Genomic DNA, 18,225 nt, shown 5'->3' with positions numbered 1-18,225 from the left:
TCTACCAAATCTACTCATAAGGCTTTGGCTGACCCGAGGCTATAGTACAAGACACACTTGCCCAAGGTGCCTCGCAGTGGGACTGAACCCAGAACCATGTGATTGGCAAGCAAGCTTCTTACCACACAGCTACGCCTGCACTTTTATAAGCTTTCAATACACTTCTCTTTAGATATTAGCGACGGAAAGAATATCAGTGCTGAGTGTATGCATTGTAAGAACGCCGTAATACTTCGATATTCGTCTTGAAAGAATATATCGTATAGACGTTTAGTGCATAAAAGTATGAAAATATCATTAGCAGACGAAATTTCCTTCCCAGTCAATCGCAACGTTAGAAAAATATAATTCTCTCAATTGGTACACTAATTTGTGAATAATTAGCTAATTAGCCCTTACCTATCTTCCAGCTCATCAGAGTCATCAGTGATGTGGTAACTATCACCAATTAAAGTAAATTTCTTTGGGTGTAATGAAACATCTTGTCCAGACTTTGTGCGGAGATCATCTTTGATTCCATTGCAGTCACCACAGATGCCGGTCAGTTCATTAGCGAATGATAAGGGAAGGCTCACAGTAACTCGATGTCTTCCGTCAAATTCCACGGTCATTCCCCATCTGGTAGTAACTATTACCCAACCGACGGCAAAACTCACAGAAATGTCTTCGTAATTTATGACTGGGAGAGATCGTTCTTCTGAGTTCACCTAAAAGGAATACATAAATAAAAATGAAATAAAATGTATGTGTTCGTCTGTGTGTACGTATGTGTGTGTATGTGTGTGTGTGTGTGTGTGTGTGTGTGTGTGTGTGTGTGTGTGTGTGTGTAAGTAGTAAGGGATTACTAAGATCATTTACCGGTAGCTTTCAGTTACATAATGCTATGCCACTCCGTAATAATCTTTATATATATTTATATATATATATATATATTTCAAAATGTAACTACATGTGAATCATTGGCGATTTTTTTTCCTCCGTCCCCCTTTTTCTATTGGACTTTCCTCTGTCTCCTTTTTCTGAAGAAGAGCGTTGCTCGAAACGTAAAACCATCTTTCTTTCCTTCCCTGAGCGTCTGCTAATACTTTACATGTACCACATGCTCGCGTTGTTGTTTTTTTGTGTTTGTTCTTTGTTTTGGGGGGGATGGGATTTGTGTATATATATATATATATATATATATATAGAAGAAGAAGAAGAAGAAGAAGAAGAAGAAGAAGAAGAAGAAGAAGAAGAAGAAGAAGAAGAAGAAGAAGATATTACACATTACCAAAATTCTATTGGCTGGCAATAAGCTTATTGTGATATTATTTTCCAGCTTTATATCCACAAAACGCGTATAAGTGACATGTTTATTGCTTCGATGTTCATTCTTCACTTCGACAGAGAAATATGTTTTATTGTATCCTTGTTTAGTTGTCACCAAAGAATATTTACAGCCTCCCATGTAGTGTATCATTTCTCCATCAAACGTCTTGTAATGCGGATCACCATAGACAATACATGTACATTTTCTAACTGAAAAATAAAGACTCGAAATAGTAAATAGGAAGAAAAACGCACAGCGAGTCTCATAACATCACATTTAATCGCTATTTACGAATTTCGAGTACGGGAAGAATGATTAAAATTCCTGGCTTAAAGGATATCGCAAAAGGCCCAAACTACTGTGTTCTTTTTACAGGGCTTATAAAACTGAAGGATCGCTACAATCTATATATATAAAAATGAGAATGTGTGTCTGTCTGTCTGTCTGTCTGTCTGTCTGTCTGTGTGAATCCCTAAAACTCGAGAACTACGCAACCAATTTCATTCAAATTTTTCACATGCCTTACTTAGGGTTCCAGTTGTGTTTTAGTCAAAAAAATTTTTTAACTTCTTGCAGAGTTCGAGCCCACGGCAACATAATATCTCCTCCACTATTTAAGTATTATGTGTCAAAAGTGAAACAAAAACACTCGTGTCAAATACTTTCACTTTAAAAATGAAACTATTCCACTAACTGAAACAATCGCATTTCGATACTGTAATGACAGATACTTTCGAGAGAGAGAGAGAAAGAGAGAAAGAGATAGAGAGAGAGACGTATATGTATACATATAGATGTATATGTACACGTTATTCCACTAACTGAAACAATCACATTTCGATACTGTAATGACAGATACTTTCAGAGAGAGAGAAAGAGAGAAAGACAGAAAGAGAGAGAAAGATATGTATATGTATACATATACATGTATATGTACACGTATATGCATAGATATATATATATAGATATAGATCTATATGCAAACATGTATATGTATACATATGTGTAGATGTATATATATATAGATGTACATGTAATATGTACACATATATACATATATACATATATACATGCATACAGATATCTATACATATATACATATATATGCATACAGATATCTATACATATATACACCCATCACACACAAACACATGCACACAAACACACACATTAGTTATTTGTTTTCTTATCCAAAACTACGTCAAAAGTACTGCACGGATCTTTATGAAATTTGGAAATTATATTCTATCTATAACGGCCATAACTCCCATCAAAATTCATATATTTTTGATGTTGATGAAATTTTAACCCGAACATAACAGATGAGCATTATTTGTAATTCAAAGGTACAACAGTGTAAGACTACCCTTTCAGATATACTTACATTGGGATTTCTGCAATGTGGTGCATAAATTGTCAAGTAAATGAGACGCATCTTTGCCTCCACTGATTCACTTGCAAAGTGTTGAGTAAAATTATTTCGTTGCAGACTTCCTTTCGGTCTTTTTATTATCACTGTGACACACATAGTCCCCAGTTGGTAACATTGATTTCAAGGCCCTCCTAGATGAGAGACTGGCATTCCACTTAATGTCTATGTTCCATGCTGGCATGGATTGGAGAGTTATTAATGTAGAAATATGGTATCGTAGCTACTAACAGTTGAGGGTTGCGTAGTCTAGACGGCGTTTTTAGATTTCATTATTCTCTTTAACCCGGGCAAATCCGGGTATTTCTGCTAGTAAGTATATAAATCTGAGAGGGGAATATGTTGAATAAAATCATAATTAACTGATCCTCATTTATTTTCTTTAACCCAAAGGCATAGAACTTTCCAGCACCACCTCGTCTATTTCTCTATATTTCTTCTCTGGTGAAAGACGTCTGCACGAAACGTTCGAATTATTTTCTCTACATGATGCACGCACTTATTTCTTTCTGTATACTTTATAAAACGGTTTTTTTTTCTTCTTTGACATCACAGATCTCAATGGTTTCCTTCCTACATTATGTTTTTATTTTATTTTGCACCAAAGAGGATGTCAGAATTTAAATTTAACACAGGGGTTGATTAATTTCCATTAATATTTACATTTAGAGATATAATTGACGAAGACGGAATAGTCGTTATTCTATTTTGAATGAAAACATCCAGTAATTTTTCTATGACTTTTGAACACCATGAAAGAGTTTCCTGCTCATAATATTTCTTTCTACTATAAGTTAGCAAAGGCGTTAGCACGCCGAGCAAGATGCTTGGCGGTAATCTGTCTGTCTTTACGTACTAAGTTCAAATTCCGCTGAGGTTAACTTTACCTTTTGGAGTCGATAAAATAAGTACCAGTGAAACACTGGGGTCGATCTAATTGATTAGCCCACTCCCCTGAACTCGCTGGCTTTGTACCAAATTTTGAAAGGCAATATTTCTTTCTATATAGGTACAAGGCCTGAAGATTGGGGGAGGATATTAGTTAATTACATCGCCTCTAGTGTTCAACTGGTACTTATTAAATCGGTCCCGAAAGGATGAAAGGCGAAATCGATCTCGACGGAACTCAAAATGTAAAGATGCAAGAAATTCGTCAAAGCATTTTTTCCGGTGTGTTAACGATTCTTCTATCTCGCCGCCTTTTTTCTGATCAAAATAGGACCCAGAGGTATGTCAATCTGTTGGAATTCACATTCAGTACGAAGCAATTGGAATTCGATTAGAATTTATTCGATAGTGATTTCTACTGATTAGGAAGAAACGATTCAAATTAGTGAGATTTAAATTAGTCATGAAATTGAAGTGATGACGTTCATCCATTGCCAAAGATCATTACTTTTACAAATGGAATGAAATAGCTTTCACAGAATACTTGAAACTCTCTCATCGACATGTGGCTCTTGTGGAAGACACTATCCAATGTGTCAGATTGTGAGACAGTGTGGAAATGATACAGCGTGGCAGTGAGACAGCGTGGAAGTGAGACAGCGTGGAGGTGAGACAGCGTGGAGGTGAGACAGCGTGGAAGTGAGACAACATGGAAGCGAGACTGTGTGACAGTGAGACGGCGTGGCAGTGACAGCGTGGAAATGAGATTGTGTGACAGTGAGATGGCGTGGCAGTGAGACAGCGTGGAAGTGAGACAGCGTGGAAGTGAGACAGCATGGCAGTGAGACAGCGTGGAGGTGAGACAGCGTGGAAGTGAGACAGGGTGGAGGTGAGACAGCATGGCAGTGAGACAGCGTGGAGGTGAGACAGCGTGGAAGTGAGACAGGGTGGAAGTGAGACAGCGTGGAAGTGAGACAGCGTGGAGGTGAGACAGCGTGGAAGTGAGACAGCGTGGAAGTGAGACAGCGTGGAAGTGAGACAGCGTGGAAGTGAGACAGCGTGGAGGTGAGACAGCATGGCAGTGAGACAGCGTGGAGGTGAGACAGCGTGGAAGTGAGACAGGGTGGAAGTGAGACAGCGTGGAAGTGAGACAGCGTGGAGGTGAGACAGCGTGGAAGTGAGACAGCGTGGAAGTGAGACAGCGTGGAAGTGAGACAGCGTGGAAGTGAGACAGCGTGGAGGTGAGACAGCATGGCAGTGAGACAGCGTGGAATTGAAAGTGTGTGACAGTGAGACGGTGTGGCAGTGAGACAGCTTAAACAGCGTGACACCTTGAATAAATGTCTTCTGGTATAGCTCCAGGCTGACTAAAACCATATGAGTGGATTTGTTGGACAAAAACTTAAAGGAAACCAATCGGGCGTGAGTGTTTGTGTCTCCATGCCTTTACATCACGCGGTAATTACCATCATACTAGTTTACAGCCCTCCGTAAAAACATGCCTACACATAGGAAATCATTACTTGGATTGTAAACACGTGAAGGCTAGCGACAAGAAAGTTATCCGGTCGTAGAAAATTTGCCTCAACGAATTTTGTATGATTCATGCAAACATGGAAAAGTGAACGTTAAACCGATGATGATGATGATGATGATGATGATGATGATGATGGTGATGGTGATGGTGATGGTGATGGTGATTATGAGGAAGAGGAGCAAGAGCAGGAGCAGCAGCAGTGGAGGAGGAAGAGGAGGACCAGGAACAGGACCTTTTGGGTAAATACTGCTGAATATCACAATATTGTTGAAGATGTGATTTAATAAGACGTCTTTATCGCATTAGGCATCATATGAAAATTAACCCCTTTAAAATAACACAGCAAAAATAGAATTATAGAATTATAGAATTATAGCAGAATGTGTTAGGCTTACCTTGTTGGCAAAAACGTCCAAAATAGTTTGCAGTGCACTGACAAGTGTAGTGGAAAGCCTTATTAATACAAGTTCCTCCGTTCTTACACGGACTGTTTTGGCACGGATTAACTAGGAAATATAAATATTTCTTAATGTGAAAAGAATTTATAAATTTTAAGAGAACATGAAATAATACTTTTTTTTTTAAATACTGGATCTCAAATCAGACAAACTATAAAGAATAACATGTATCCAAAGAGTTGTTAAACCAATATTACACGCTGCTTCTTATAGCTTTGTCTGCTCCGAGCTTTGCCATTCAAAAGAAAATAGAATTATATAAATTTATATTAAAATATTAGAATTATAGTACGTTTGTGCTTTCGAGATCTACGTAAATATTGCAATCATTATGTATTTTAGAGCTATCTGCAATGAGTGACAAAAACACAGTCATGGTATAACGGTCTTTTGTCAGAGTTAATTCTTCAATAACTATATCTGTTTAGCTAGAGGTCAATCCTGACCAAGCTAACATATAATCAAAGGCTTTCCAGTCGCGACCACACCATCTTTTTAAAGATATCTAGGACAGTAACATCTAATGTATCTTTTGAATTTTAAAGGTGGTTGGTCTTGATTTCTAGCAACTGGGTCATTATCGGCTATATACAGTCGCTCTATAAGGAATACGCTATTTTTTTTTTTTTAATCGTAGGTCATTTATCTAAAACTGAATCACAATACGAACTATCTTTCTCATTTACATAGATGTATGAAAGAAACTGTTTTAATGCTTACCAGAACACATATTTGTTACCAGGGCGGTTTTTATTGAGATAAGTGAATCATAGCCGTCCACAGTGAAGAGACCACCTGAATCTGGTCGACTAGAAATTGTTTTCAGTTCTGCAACGGAAACGTTATTTCCGATTCCCAACACAAGAACATTTATTCCATTTTGTTTCAGTAGTGCAGCTGCACGTGACGTATACGCCGGTAGTTTTGATTTACTTCCAATTATTGGAATAACACTACGAGATGTTTTGGGACGACTTCCGAAGTTGTGATTGAAGACCTTTGCTCTAATATAATTCAACCCTACATGAAACAAAGGTTTTCCCTTAGAATACGTTATATTCTGTAATGCCTTCATGAGTGTTTCTAAATTTCCACCGTCTTTCAAGGAAATATGATTATTAGCAACTGTGCTGGTTGTAATGAGTCCAATTCTCATAGATTCCAGCTGAATATTAAAGGATTGTATAAGATTCTTCACAAACTGTTTAATTTTTATAAAGTTTTCCTCTCCAATGCTTTCAGAATCGTCGATCATAAACGCAAGATCAATTGGTTTATTACACACTGAAACAGAAATAAATACGTAATAAAACATCTTAGTTTTCGGTTTTTAGATACATTTCGCGGATGCTCTGGGGTGCATCATCAATGGTGTTTCTAGGGTTCCAGAAAATGCACGTATATTTTAGTAAAAGTTACGTAATAAATTTCTCCTGAAAAACATCTCATCCTACAAGAATCAAAATCCTCTATAAAATATCAGAATCAAGTGGTTAATAAATGAATAAATGAATAAATATATTCATTACGTGTCACAGATATATATATACATATATATGCATATATATATGCATACATATATATACATATGTATATATACATGCATATATAAATATATATACATACATATATATACACACAAACATATATGTACATACATATATATACACATACATATATGTACATACATATATATATATACATATGTATACATACATATATATATATATATATATATATATATATATATATATATATATATATATATATATATATATACATATATATAAGTATGTGTGTATGTATATATATATACATATATATATGTATTTATATATATGTATATATCTATATACATATATATATATTTACACATATATATATATACATATATATACATACATATACATACATACATACATACATACATACATACATACATACATACATATATATACATATATACGACGGGCCTCTTTCAGTTTCCGTCTAGCAAATCCTCTCACAAGGCTTTGGTTGGCCTGAGGCTACAATAGAAGACATTTGCACAAGGTGACACGCAGTGGGTATGAACCCGGAACCATGTGGTTGGTAAGCAAGCTACTTACCACACAGCCAGTCCTGCACCTATGTGTGTATATATATATATATATATATATATATATATATACATATATATATATATATATATATATATATATATATATATATATATATATATATATATATATATATATATATATATATATATATATATATATATATATATATATATATATATATATACACTGAATTGTGGCACAGTATGGACGGATTCCGGAGTACCGAGGAACTTTTATGTAAATATATCAAATTAAGAATTCTACGAGGTATATTACAATGGGCAATACCAAGTGGAATCTCACCTTCTATCTCTCATGTTTCTCCCTCTTTTAATTTCTTCTTTGTGATATAATTCTTGGGAAAGAATACATTTGCGGCTGAAGATAGCTTTATACTATCAATTATATACCAATAATGATGCAACAACTATAAAGCTTGAAACACGTGTACCGCAGAATCCGTTGTATTTTGTTTTTTGTTTTTATTTTTACATTTCCAATTTTATATATATATACAGAAGTTATTTTGGAATTAATTAAGTGTTGACTTATAGACTTAAAAAGATTCAAGATGAGTATTATGACATCAACTTGACCAGTATAGATGTTCTACAAAGACTCTGCGCATTGCCTCTTACAGACTTAACAAGTAAAAGGCAATACCACTTTCAATTCATAGCAAATAGAAAATGCAATGTTCTAACATCCATACATTTTTAGAGAGTAGAATAGCAGAAACCAAAGTCATTCGACAGAATAAATATCAGACTTTAAAAATAAGTACTGGGGGCCGATTAGTTCGACTAAAAATTTGAAGGCGGTGCTCCAGCAAGGCTGTAATCTAATGACTGAAACAAGTAAACACTAAACGGTAGTTGAAACCGATTTAATCAGCAGTGCTCTCGACCACTAAATTTTTTTCTGGTACTTAAATAAGTGTTCATTTGTAATTTGTAAGGAAAAGGTAAAGATACTTTCTTGATCCCTACAGACTCATAAGGGCCTGTTTCCCGATTTTCATGGCGTATAGATTCCCCACCTGGATGGGACGCCGGTCTGTTGCAGGATTACTCATTTTTATCAGTTCAGTGGACTGAAGCAACGTGAAATGAAGTGTTTTACTCAAGAACACAACGCGTCGGCCGGTCCAGGAATCGAAATCACAATCTTACGATCATGAGGCTAACACCTTAACCACTAAGCCACGCTATTCATTTGTAATTCATTTATAATGCTTTACTCACCTATAGGTCTACATATATTATTTGTATATTATTTGACTGCGGCCATGCTGGAGCACCACCTTTAGTCGAGCAAATCGCTGCCAGGACTTATTCTTTATAAGCCTAGTACTTATTATATCGGTCTATTATGCCGAACCGCTAGGTGTCGGGACATAAACACACCAGCATTGGTTGTCAAGTGATGTTGAGGAGACAAACACTAACACACAAACATATATACACACACACACACACACGCACACACATACACACACACACACACACATATATATATATAATATATATATATATATATATATATATATATATATATATATATATATATATATATATATATGGATCGAAATTTCGGCCAGGTCATCTGTGCCTCTCATTCTTATAGAGTCGATAATACAAGTGCTACTTGAAGACTGGACTCCATTTAATCAAATTACCACCTCACCTGAAATTAGTGGGCTTCGACAAAAATTTCAATCCTGTTATTACAATTATACTTGAAAACAACGAAGAACAAATTATTTGCCTAAAATTACCAGTTAAGTGAAAATGCATTAATAATAATTATAAAAACTTTACTCACCAGTGTGAACACATTTTCCGTTATGAAGAATGAAATTTTCATTACAAACACATGCATGTCTCCGTCTTTGAATTCCGCAATGGCTGCTTTCACCACAAGGAGCGATATTTTCTGTTACTATTTCGTTACCAGGTTTACATATTTTCTTCGTTTTACAATCTGCTGATATAATTTCCTCATTAACCTGTAGGTAAAATTCAATAAATTACAACCATATTATACCAGTGTATATTTATGGATAGAACATTTGATGAAACTTTAAAATATTCCAGCAGAATATTGATGGTGTTTCTAAGAGTGAAGCTGAAAACCTCATTTTATCACGTATGATAATTCATTACAATACGCTGTCATTGATATTCCTAGGTAAATTTCTAGTAGCGGAACACAGAGAGCTTTTAAATAAGGAAAGTATACGTCGTGACCAGATGATTGGTTCGAAAGTTAACATCAACAAAAATGTCCAGCAATCTGTTTAATAAGGAGTTAGCTATCTAAATCTTCTATGCCAAATGTTATTATACAGCTCAAATGTGCGTCTGTATATGTGTGTATATGTCCGTGCGTGTGTGTGTGTATATACGTTTATCTATGTATACAAACTTGTATAGAGTACTTTACCTTCATATATATCTTGTTGTCGCTACAACCGCATTCTGATTCAGGTACACACTGTTCACCACTCAGAATAAAGCCTTGTCTACAAACACAACCTTCACTGTAACCTGTGCAATTCGGTGATCTATTAGCGCACGAAGGCTGACAGCTGCTAGTCTTGTATTGAAACTCTTCATTTTCCTTGCATTTCATTGCTGGAAGAAAATACAACAGAGAACCATAGCAAACAGGCATATTCCTATAAATAACAAAATATTTATGAGGAACACAATAACTATATCGATAATATGTAAACCTTCGGTCAGTATTTTGAGAATCAATCAAAGTATTAAAGATTTGTCTGAAAATGTATGCATAAAACAAGAAGCAGTGATGGATCTAATTCGAGAGTAATAATCAACTTAAATTCTAATAAGCACATATCAAATCTACCAAGTCTATCGAGGAAGAATTGCGTCGTGTATTAAGTAAGGTTTGTAAAACAAAGGCTGAAATCTATTTGCAAATTTCTTAATTAATGCACCTAGACGTATTTCAGAATTCTGTACTTTGATATATACATACAGAAATACGAGATATGATCACAACGTATCCGCACTGTTGCGACAGTAACGAAGCTAAACCACGCAGACTGAAGCCGCTGGGTAAACAGTGACCTTGAATTCGGCTGTGCATGCGCATTAAGTATTGAAGTTCGAGCTCCCTTCTGCTCTTTACAGTAGTTCTCTGAATGAAGGTGTGTAACATATGATCATCGCATTCACCATGCCAGAGTAAATTGTCATAGTGATAACTACGGAAATTTGCAGAAAGAGTATGGGCCGCACAGAAATGTACGAGTGGTCCAGACGTTTCCAAAATATCCGAAAAATTGTCGATGTTCACGAACGTTCTGGAAGACCGACAACCAGCAGAACTGAGGAAAACATCGCAATTGTGCGTGAAGCTGTGAAGAATAAACGTCGAATCTCCATCTGTAAGCGATCAGAGGATATGCAGATTAGTTACGGCTCAGTTCAGTCCATTACCACAAATGATTTGATCATGAGAAGCGTTTCTGCCAAGTTAGTGCTCAAACTGTGTACAACTGACCAAAAATACACTCGGGTTTCACTTGCATAAGATCTCTTTGATTATGTCGGGAACCATGAAGACTTTTTGAAAACTTTGTGTAGGCCTCCGAGCAGGTATCGCCAAGCTTTTAGCAGAATTTGATGAAGATTTTCAATTTTACATTCTCATGTTATATACCTCGGTCACCCGCTAAACATTTTCTTTCCAAGCACTGCTATAGAAGGCGAAAGTGAGCTACAACGTCAATACTTCGAGAGCATGCACAGTAGACATCACGCTGAGATCAAGCTCAATCTGTACACAATGGCTTCATTCTACGTGCTTTCGCTTCGTTACTATATCAAAGGTCCGGATACTGACTGATCAGACCTCGAAAGTGTTTGCTTCAAGTTATGAATCACTGTCATCTAAAAGCACAAACTCGATTCCTACAGTCGAACAATGCATCTGATGGATTCACCAATTACAAAATTATAATCTCTCAAAGAACTGAAATGTAATTCGACTAAATTTCATCTCGGATACATCAAGATGTAATGCGCCATTTATCCTGTTCTTTGAGGAATGTAAGGAATCGGTATATCTTACGGCATCGTGATTTTTCTTTCCAGTTAACGAAAATCCCCAAACTTTCGCATTCTGAAGCAAAACCTTCAATGATTCGACAGAAAACAGAGTGAAGGTTGTTCAAATCGTTGTGATAAACACAGACATCGATTCTACAAGACTCCAAGTATTCTTCTAGACTCGAAGCTCCGATCTTTTCAATGCAGGCGTCAAAGATTTTGTCCTTCATAAAAACACATTCTTTTGTCTCTTCCTTTGTACAATTCGCATTAAGATCTCCCACATTGCATCTGAAAGTTAAAATAGAAAGCGGAATGATGAAGTTAAGAATTAATTGTTATGATGTACGATTTCTCATTTGCTAACTAGAAACAATGCGGATTTTCTGAGTAAAACTTACTGTTGAGTGGATCAATTATGATTCACATCTCTCTACTTTCGTTAGCTTCTGATGTACAACAAAATTCCAGAAGTCAAATATTCCTTACATCTAAAACGTTACCAAATCATCTAAGATTGTTAACTCATTTCTTCCCTTATACATACAAGCACAAACACGAACATCATTCACCATATACAAGTAACACATGCGCACATTCTTTGATCGTAGATCAGCTGGATCAGAACGATTCATTTCCTTTTTATTCTAGGCACGAGGCTCGTAAATTTTGAGGATGGGGCCAGTCGATTAGATCAGCCCAATTACGCAGCTAGTACATAATTTATCGACCCTAGAGGAATTTGAAAGAACAACTCATTTCCGTAACACATTTCCTCAGATTTCACTGAAAGATTTCAAGATTAAAACAAATTATTCTTTCTACGACAGGCACAAAATCTGACGTTTGAGAGGATGGAGTCAGTCGGTTCCAACTTGATTGCTACTTACTTTATCGAGAAGGATGAATACCAAAGACGGCGTCGTCGACATTTCAACGCAGAACGCAAAGATCAAACAGAAATAATTCTAAGCATTTTGGTGTGTGAGGCAACGGAAACTATTTTTATTTAAGGCTGTATTTTTATTTAAGTTTGTCTTTATGGGGGCTAATCGATAACATCGACCTAGTATTTGACTGGCAATTTTATCGACTCCGAACTCGGAACGTAAGGAACCCAAGGAAACGCCGCAAATCATTTTTGCCACGCTCTAAACATTCTGCCAGCTCACAGATTAACGTGAAAACAGCTAAATCTTGATATTAAAACATAATACTGTTACATATATATTGCGGCATTTAAAATACTATCAACAATTTACATAATATTTATTCTTGATTTTGGAGTTTGAGAAAGAAAATAGTCATTACTTTGTTTCTGGTTTATCACTGTCATCTGTAACTTGATAACTGGCACCAATTAAAGAAAATTTATCTGGTTTCTGAGAAACATCTTCACCAGATTTCGTCCGGAAGTCATCTTTTTCTCCGTTACAGTCTCCACAGATACCAGTCAATTGATCGGCAAATATTGGTGGTAATGTAACAGTGACTCTGTGTCTACCATCAAACATGACCTTCAAACCCCACATAGTGGTAACTGTAATCCACCCGACAGAGTATGTGGCTGAAAACTCTCTATAATTTCTTACAGGTAAGGATTTCTCTACTGAATTTATCTGAAAATTAAATTCAAGAAAATAGGACAGGCGTGCAAATCAAGTAATATTTCTTTATACATAAATCGTGGATTATTTTTAATATTTTACTTGTTTCAGTCATTGTACTTTGGCCATGCTGCAGCACCACCCTAAAGAGATTACACGAGCAAGTCCACCGACGTACATCTTTTATTTTATATCCAGTACTTACCCTATCGCCTCCTTTAGCCGAACTGTTAAGTTACGTAGACGTAAACAAATCTCACCAGCATATATATATCACTGCTACATTATATTTCGCTCTGTTTATAATTAGGTCACCTTAGAATATACTTAAGAGCATGGAAATCATAATTCAATTGACACGCCCTCGCTCCTTTCATTAAAAAATATAACATATCAACATCTTCTGAAAGCCAAATATCTATGAATTACCCACACTGTCTTGAGGAAGCCACGACTATTGGTAATATGAGGCCCTTTCGTCAGCTAGTGATGTGTTTACATACCACATGCTGAAAAACAGTTTGTTAGCATCTCACCGATTGAAGAGGATCTCTTATGTTCATTTGTTTGGCAACCGCTAAAATCCGTTATTAATCATATTGTAATAACCGCGATTAATTCCACATTTTATCAATGATTTTATATCTATTTTAATACATAAATATATTCAGTATTGTTATTGATTCGATACGTCAAATATTACAATTACGTCTTTGATTTAGTTCCATATTCAATTTTTTCCTAAGTCTACGATTTAAATTTGTTTCCTTGCATTATATCTTCGTTTCGTTTCTTGGTTACAATTATTAGAAGCGTGACATTCGAAAATACAACTTCACCTGCAGAATGAAATTATGGTTGGTTATTACACATTTACATAACTATAGAGTGAAGAGAGACAAAATGTACGTACCAAGATTTTGTTAGCTGGTAACAGACGAATTGTGTAACCAGTGAGTTTGACATCCACTAAACGTGTGTAAGATACACGGTTATTTCCTCGGTGTTCGTTCTTTACTTCAACAGAAAAGTCGGTATTATTCGATCCGTTCTTATTAGTAGCCAGTGTATATTTGCATGTCCCCATGAAATGTATCATTTGTCCATCGAACGTTCTATAGTGAGGGTCACCAGACGCTTCGCATTTGCATGGTTTCAAAGCTGAAAATATTCATCATATTAACTTGTAAACATCATATTATAAGCTCCTGAATAGCGCTTCGAAGGTAACAACATATGAGAAATGTATATTTAAAATATTCGTCTATCATCATCATCGTCGTCGTTACCCCCACCACCATCATCAGCAGCATTCCTATTATCATAACAATTATCATCCTCAACAGGTAACATGTTTCTATTATTATTATCATTATTATTATTATTATTATTATTATTATTATTATTATTATTATTATTATTATTATTATTATTATTATTGTTCAGTAGTTTTATTTTTATAACGTGCTTTCACTTCACTACCGAGCGCAGCTCTGTGCGCCTTGGGTATGTGCTGTGGTTTGCTGTGGTGCTCTTATGTTTACTGTATTGAAAGTGTTTTGCGTAGAATGTGTGCAGTACCCAGTAGTGCAATTTTCTGTATGCTATATATATTTGTAAGTCCTGGTGTTTTTGTTATGTATTTGTCTGAATATTTTTTTATTATGCCTAAGGCACCTACTATGATAGGAATTGTTTCTGTTTTTAGATTCCACATTCGAGTTATCTCTATTTCCAGGTCTTTGTATTTTGAAAGTGTTTCCATTTCTTTTAGAGAAACGTTGTCATCTGCTGGTATTGATACATCAATTAGAAAGCATTTTTTTTCTTCATGATCTTTGACAACTATATCTGATCTATTTGCCTTAATTTCTCTATCTGTGTGTATTGGCATATCCCAGAGTATGGTTGCTTTCTCGTTTTCTGTGACCTTTTCTGGCGTGTGTTTATACCATTTTTTTCTGTTGTTATTCCATAGTGTTGGCATAGCTTCCAGTGTATATAGGTCCCAGCTCTGTCGTGTCTGTGAATATATTCCTTCTTAGCCAGGACTGGGCAGCCAGAGATAATATGATTTATTGTTTCTTGTCAATCTCCACATATTCTACAGTTACTTGTTATATTTCTTTTTATTATGTGTTTTTGGTAATTTCTGGTGGGGAGGCTCTGGTCTTGTGCAGCAATTAAAAATCCTTCAGTCTCTGCTTTGAGTCCTGAGCTTCTCAGCCATTGCTGGGATTTTTCTCTGTCTATTTCTTTCGCATGTAGTTTAGCCCAGTATTTACCATGTAGGGGCTTTTCTTGCCATCGTTTTATCATGGTCCGTTGCTGTTCTAGTTTTAGTTTGGATTTCATTTGTTTTATAGCTTCTTCTTCTTCTTCTTCTTCTTCTTCTTCTTCTTCTTCTTCTTCTTCTTCTTCTTCTTCTTCTTCTTCTTCTTCTTCTTCTTCTTCTTCTTCTTCTTCTTCTTCTTCTTCTTCTTCTTCTTCTTCTTCGTATTTGTTAGGTAGATTGATTTCTTGTTTGTATTTGTCAGCTTCCTTAAATACTGAAAACAGTTTTTTGTTTTGCTCGTGTTTTGTGGCTATTTGTATTAGTTTCCCTTACTTCTGGAGTAGGTATTTTTGCAGTCCTATGGTGGTTATTTTATAATAGTTTTCTAGCTGTATAAGACCCCTGCCACCTTCTGTGCGTTGTATATATAGCCTTTTTATGTCAGATTTTGGGTGGTGCATCCTATATCCTGTCATTATTTTTCTTGATTTCCTGTCTATTTTACATAGTTCGTTTAGTGTCCAGTTAAGGATGTTGTAGCTGTAGCTTATAACTGGGACAGCTAAAGTGTTGATACCCATTATCTTGTTTTTAGCATTGAGCTCTGTTTTTAGTATTGATCTAACTCGTCTATAGTACTCTTTCTTTATTTTTTCTTTCATTTGTGTATGTTGTATCCTATCTAGTTCATTGACTCCTAAATACTTATATGGTTGGCTTTCGTCTAGTTCTCTTATTTCATTGGCTTTATCTAGTGTTATATTGCTACTTTTAACTAATTTTCCTCTTTTCAGAGTTGCTTTGGCACATTTTTCTAATCCGAATTTCATATCTATTTCCTTGGTAAAGCCGTGTACTGTCTGTAGTAGTGTTTCTAGCTCTTTGTCGTTTTTAGCATATAATTTTAGGTCATCCATATATAGAAGGTGGCTGACTGTTTTTACGTAGCATTTGTAACCGCATCCAGTTCTATTTAGCAATTCTGTTAAAGGTGTGAGTGCCAGGCAGAACAGGAGTGGAGAGAGCGTGTCTCCCTGGAATATTCCTCTTCTAATGGGGATGGCTTTCGTTTTCACAAGTCCCTCTTTTGTTTGGAGCTGTAGCACTGTCTGCCATTTGTTCATTGAGTGCTCTATGTATTTTATGATAATTGGTGCCACCTTGTTTATGGCTAGTGTTTCCAGAATCCACGTGTGGGGAACACTGTCGAAAGCCTTTTGGTAGTCCACCCAGGCCATACTGTGGCCTTTCTTCTTTCTACGGCTGTCTTCAGTTATGGCTTTATTGATCAATAATTGATCTTTACAGCCGTATGAGCCCTTGCAGCATCCCTTCTGCTCTTCTGGAAACAGGTTGTTATTTTCCAGGTGTTTACTCAATCTCTGCGATATTATTGCAGTAAAGGCTTTGTAGATCGTAGGGAGACAGGTTATAGGTCTATAGTTTTGTGGTTTCTCCGTTTCCGTGGATTTGGGGATTAAGATGGTTTTCCCTTTTGTGAGCCATTCAGGCATTGTCTCTGGATCTGCTAGTATGTTGTTAAAGTTTTCTGCCAACTTTTTATGCATTCCTGGCAGGTGTTTTAACCAGAAATTGAGGATCTTGTCGTGTTCAGGTGCCTTCCAGTTGCTTAGTCTTTGCAGTGTCTGGGTGACCTCTTCAGTTGTTATAGGGGCCCAGAGTTGCTCAGGTGCTAAGTTCGTTGTTTTAATGGTCCTTTCCTGGGGTTGTTGCTTCACCGACCATATTTGTTTCCAGAATTTCTCTAGTTCTTCTGCTGTTGGTGCTGAAGTAATGTCTATTTTATTTTTACCCAGTTCTTGGTAGAGTTTTTTGGGGTTGGATTTGAACAGTTTGTTTTGTTCAAAGAAACGTTGGCGTTTCTCATACCGGCGGATCCTTTGTGCTTTGTTATTATTATTATTATTATTATTATTATTATTATTATTATTATTATTATTATTATTATTATTATTCAGTAGTTTTACTTTTATAACGTGCTTATTATTATTATTATTATTATTATTATTATTATTACTACTACTACTACTACTACTACTACTACTACTACTACTACTACTACTACTTCTATTATTATGAAGGCGAGGAGCTGGCAGAATCGTTAGCACGCTGGACGAAATGTTTAGTGGTAATTCGCCGGTCGTTGCGTTCTATGTTCAAATTCCGCCAAGGTCGACTTTGCCTTTCATCATTTCGGTTCCTATTAAGCAATTACCAGTTACACACTGGGGTTTATGTAATCGACTTGATCCTCTTCCTTAAATTTGAGGCTTCGTACTTCCAGTGAAAAGGATTATTATTATTATCACCTTTGCGCAGCTTCTAACGCTGGAGATGTACTACGGTGTCAGCTGTTTACTACCAGTGAACTAAAGTAACACCTCTTATTTTTCGAGCCCCTTCCGGAGTATTCGAGCGGTTCCAAGCAGTGCTGTTTTCTGCAGATGCTCCACCCCTTATTGCAACCTCTATTTGTTCCTCGTACTTCTCGAGGTTTTACTCACTGTTCCCAGGCGT

At 36.0% G+C, this 18,225-nt stretch overlaps 1 protein-coding gene across 7 annotated transcripts in view; it reads right to left on the bottom strand.

The window, feature by feature from the left end:
- Positions 1-18,225, bottom strand: part of LOC128247370 (zonadhesin-like) — a 105,962-nt gene that overhangs the window by 11,756 nt on the left and 75,981 nt on the right. For all 7 annotated transcript variants that reach the window (XM_089349550.1, XM_089349544.1, XM_089349545.1 and 4 more), the window contains 9 exons: positions 14,326-14,573; positions 13,117-13,424; positions 11,828-12,096; positions 10,169-10,359; positions 9,548-9,731; positions 6,342-6,905; positions 5,559-5,669; positions 1,271-1,518; positions 400-707 (listed from right to left, as the gene is read on the bottom strand). In XM_089349550.1, the coding sequence (XP_089205676.1) occupies positions 400-707; positions 1,271-1,518; positions 5,559-5,669; positions 6,342-6,905; positions 9,548-9,731; positions 10,169-10,359; positions 11,828-12,096; positions 13,117-13,424; positions 14,326-14,573 (2,431 nt within the window). The remainder of the gene's footprint in view (positions 1-399; positions 708-1,270; positions 1,519-5,558; positions 5,670-6,341; positions 6,906-9,547; positions 9,732-10,168; positions 10,360-11,827; positions 12,097-13,116; positions 13,425-14,325; positions 14,574-18,225) is intronic.

The sequence above is a fragment of the Octopus bimaculoides genome, chromosome 3 (genome assembly GCF_046866305.1).
Source record: "Octopus bimaculoides isolate indiv1 chromosome 3, ASM4686630v1, whole genome shotgun sequence".
In the NCBI taxonomy this organism is placed as follows: Eukaryota; Metazoa; Mollusca; class Cephalopoda; order Octopoda; family Octopodidae; genus Octopus; species Octopus bimaculoides.
This window is presented reverse-complemented; position numbering and strand designations above follow the sequence as displayed.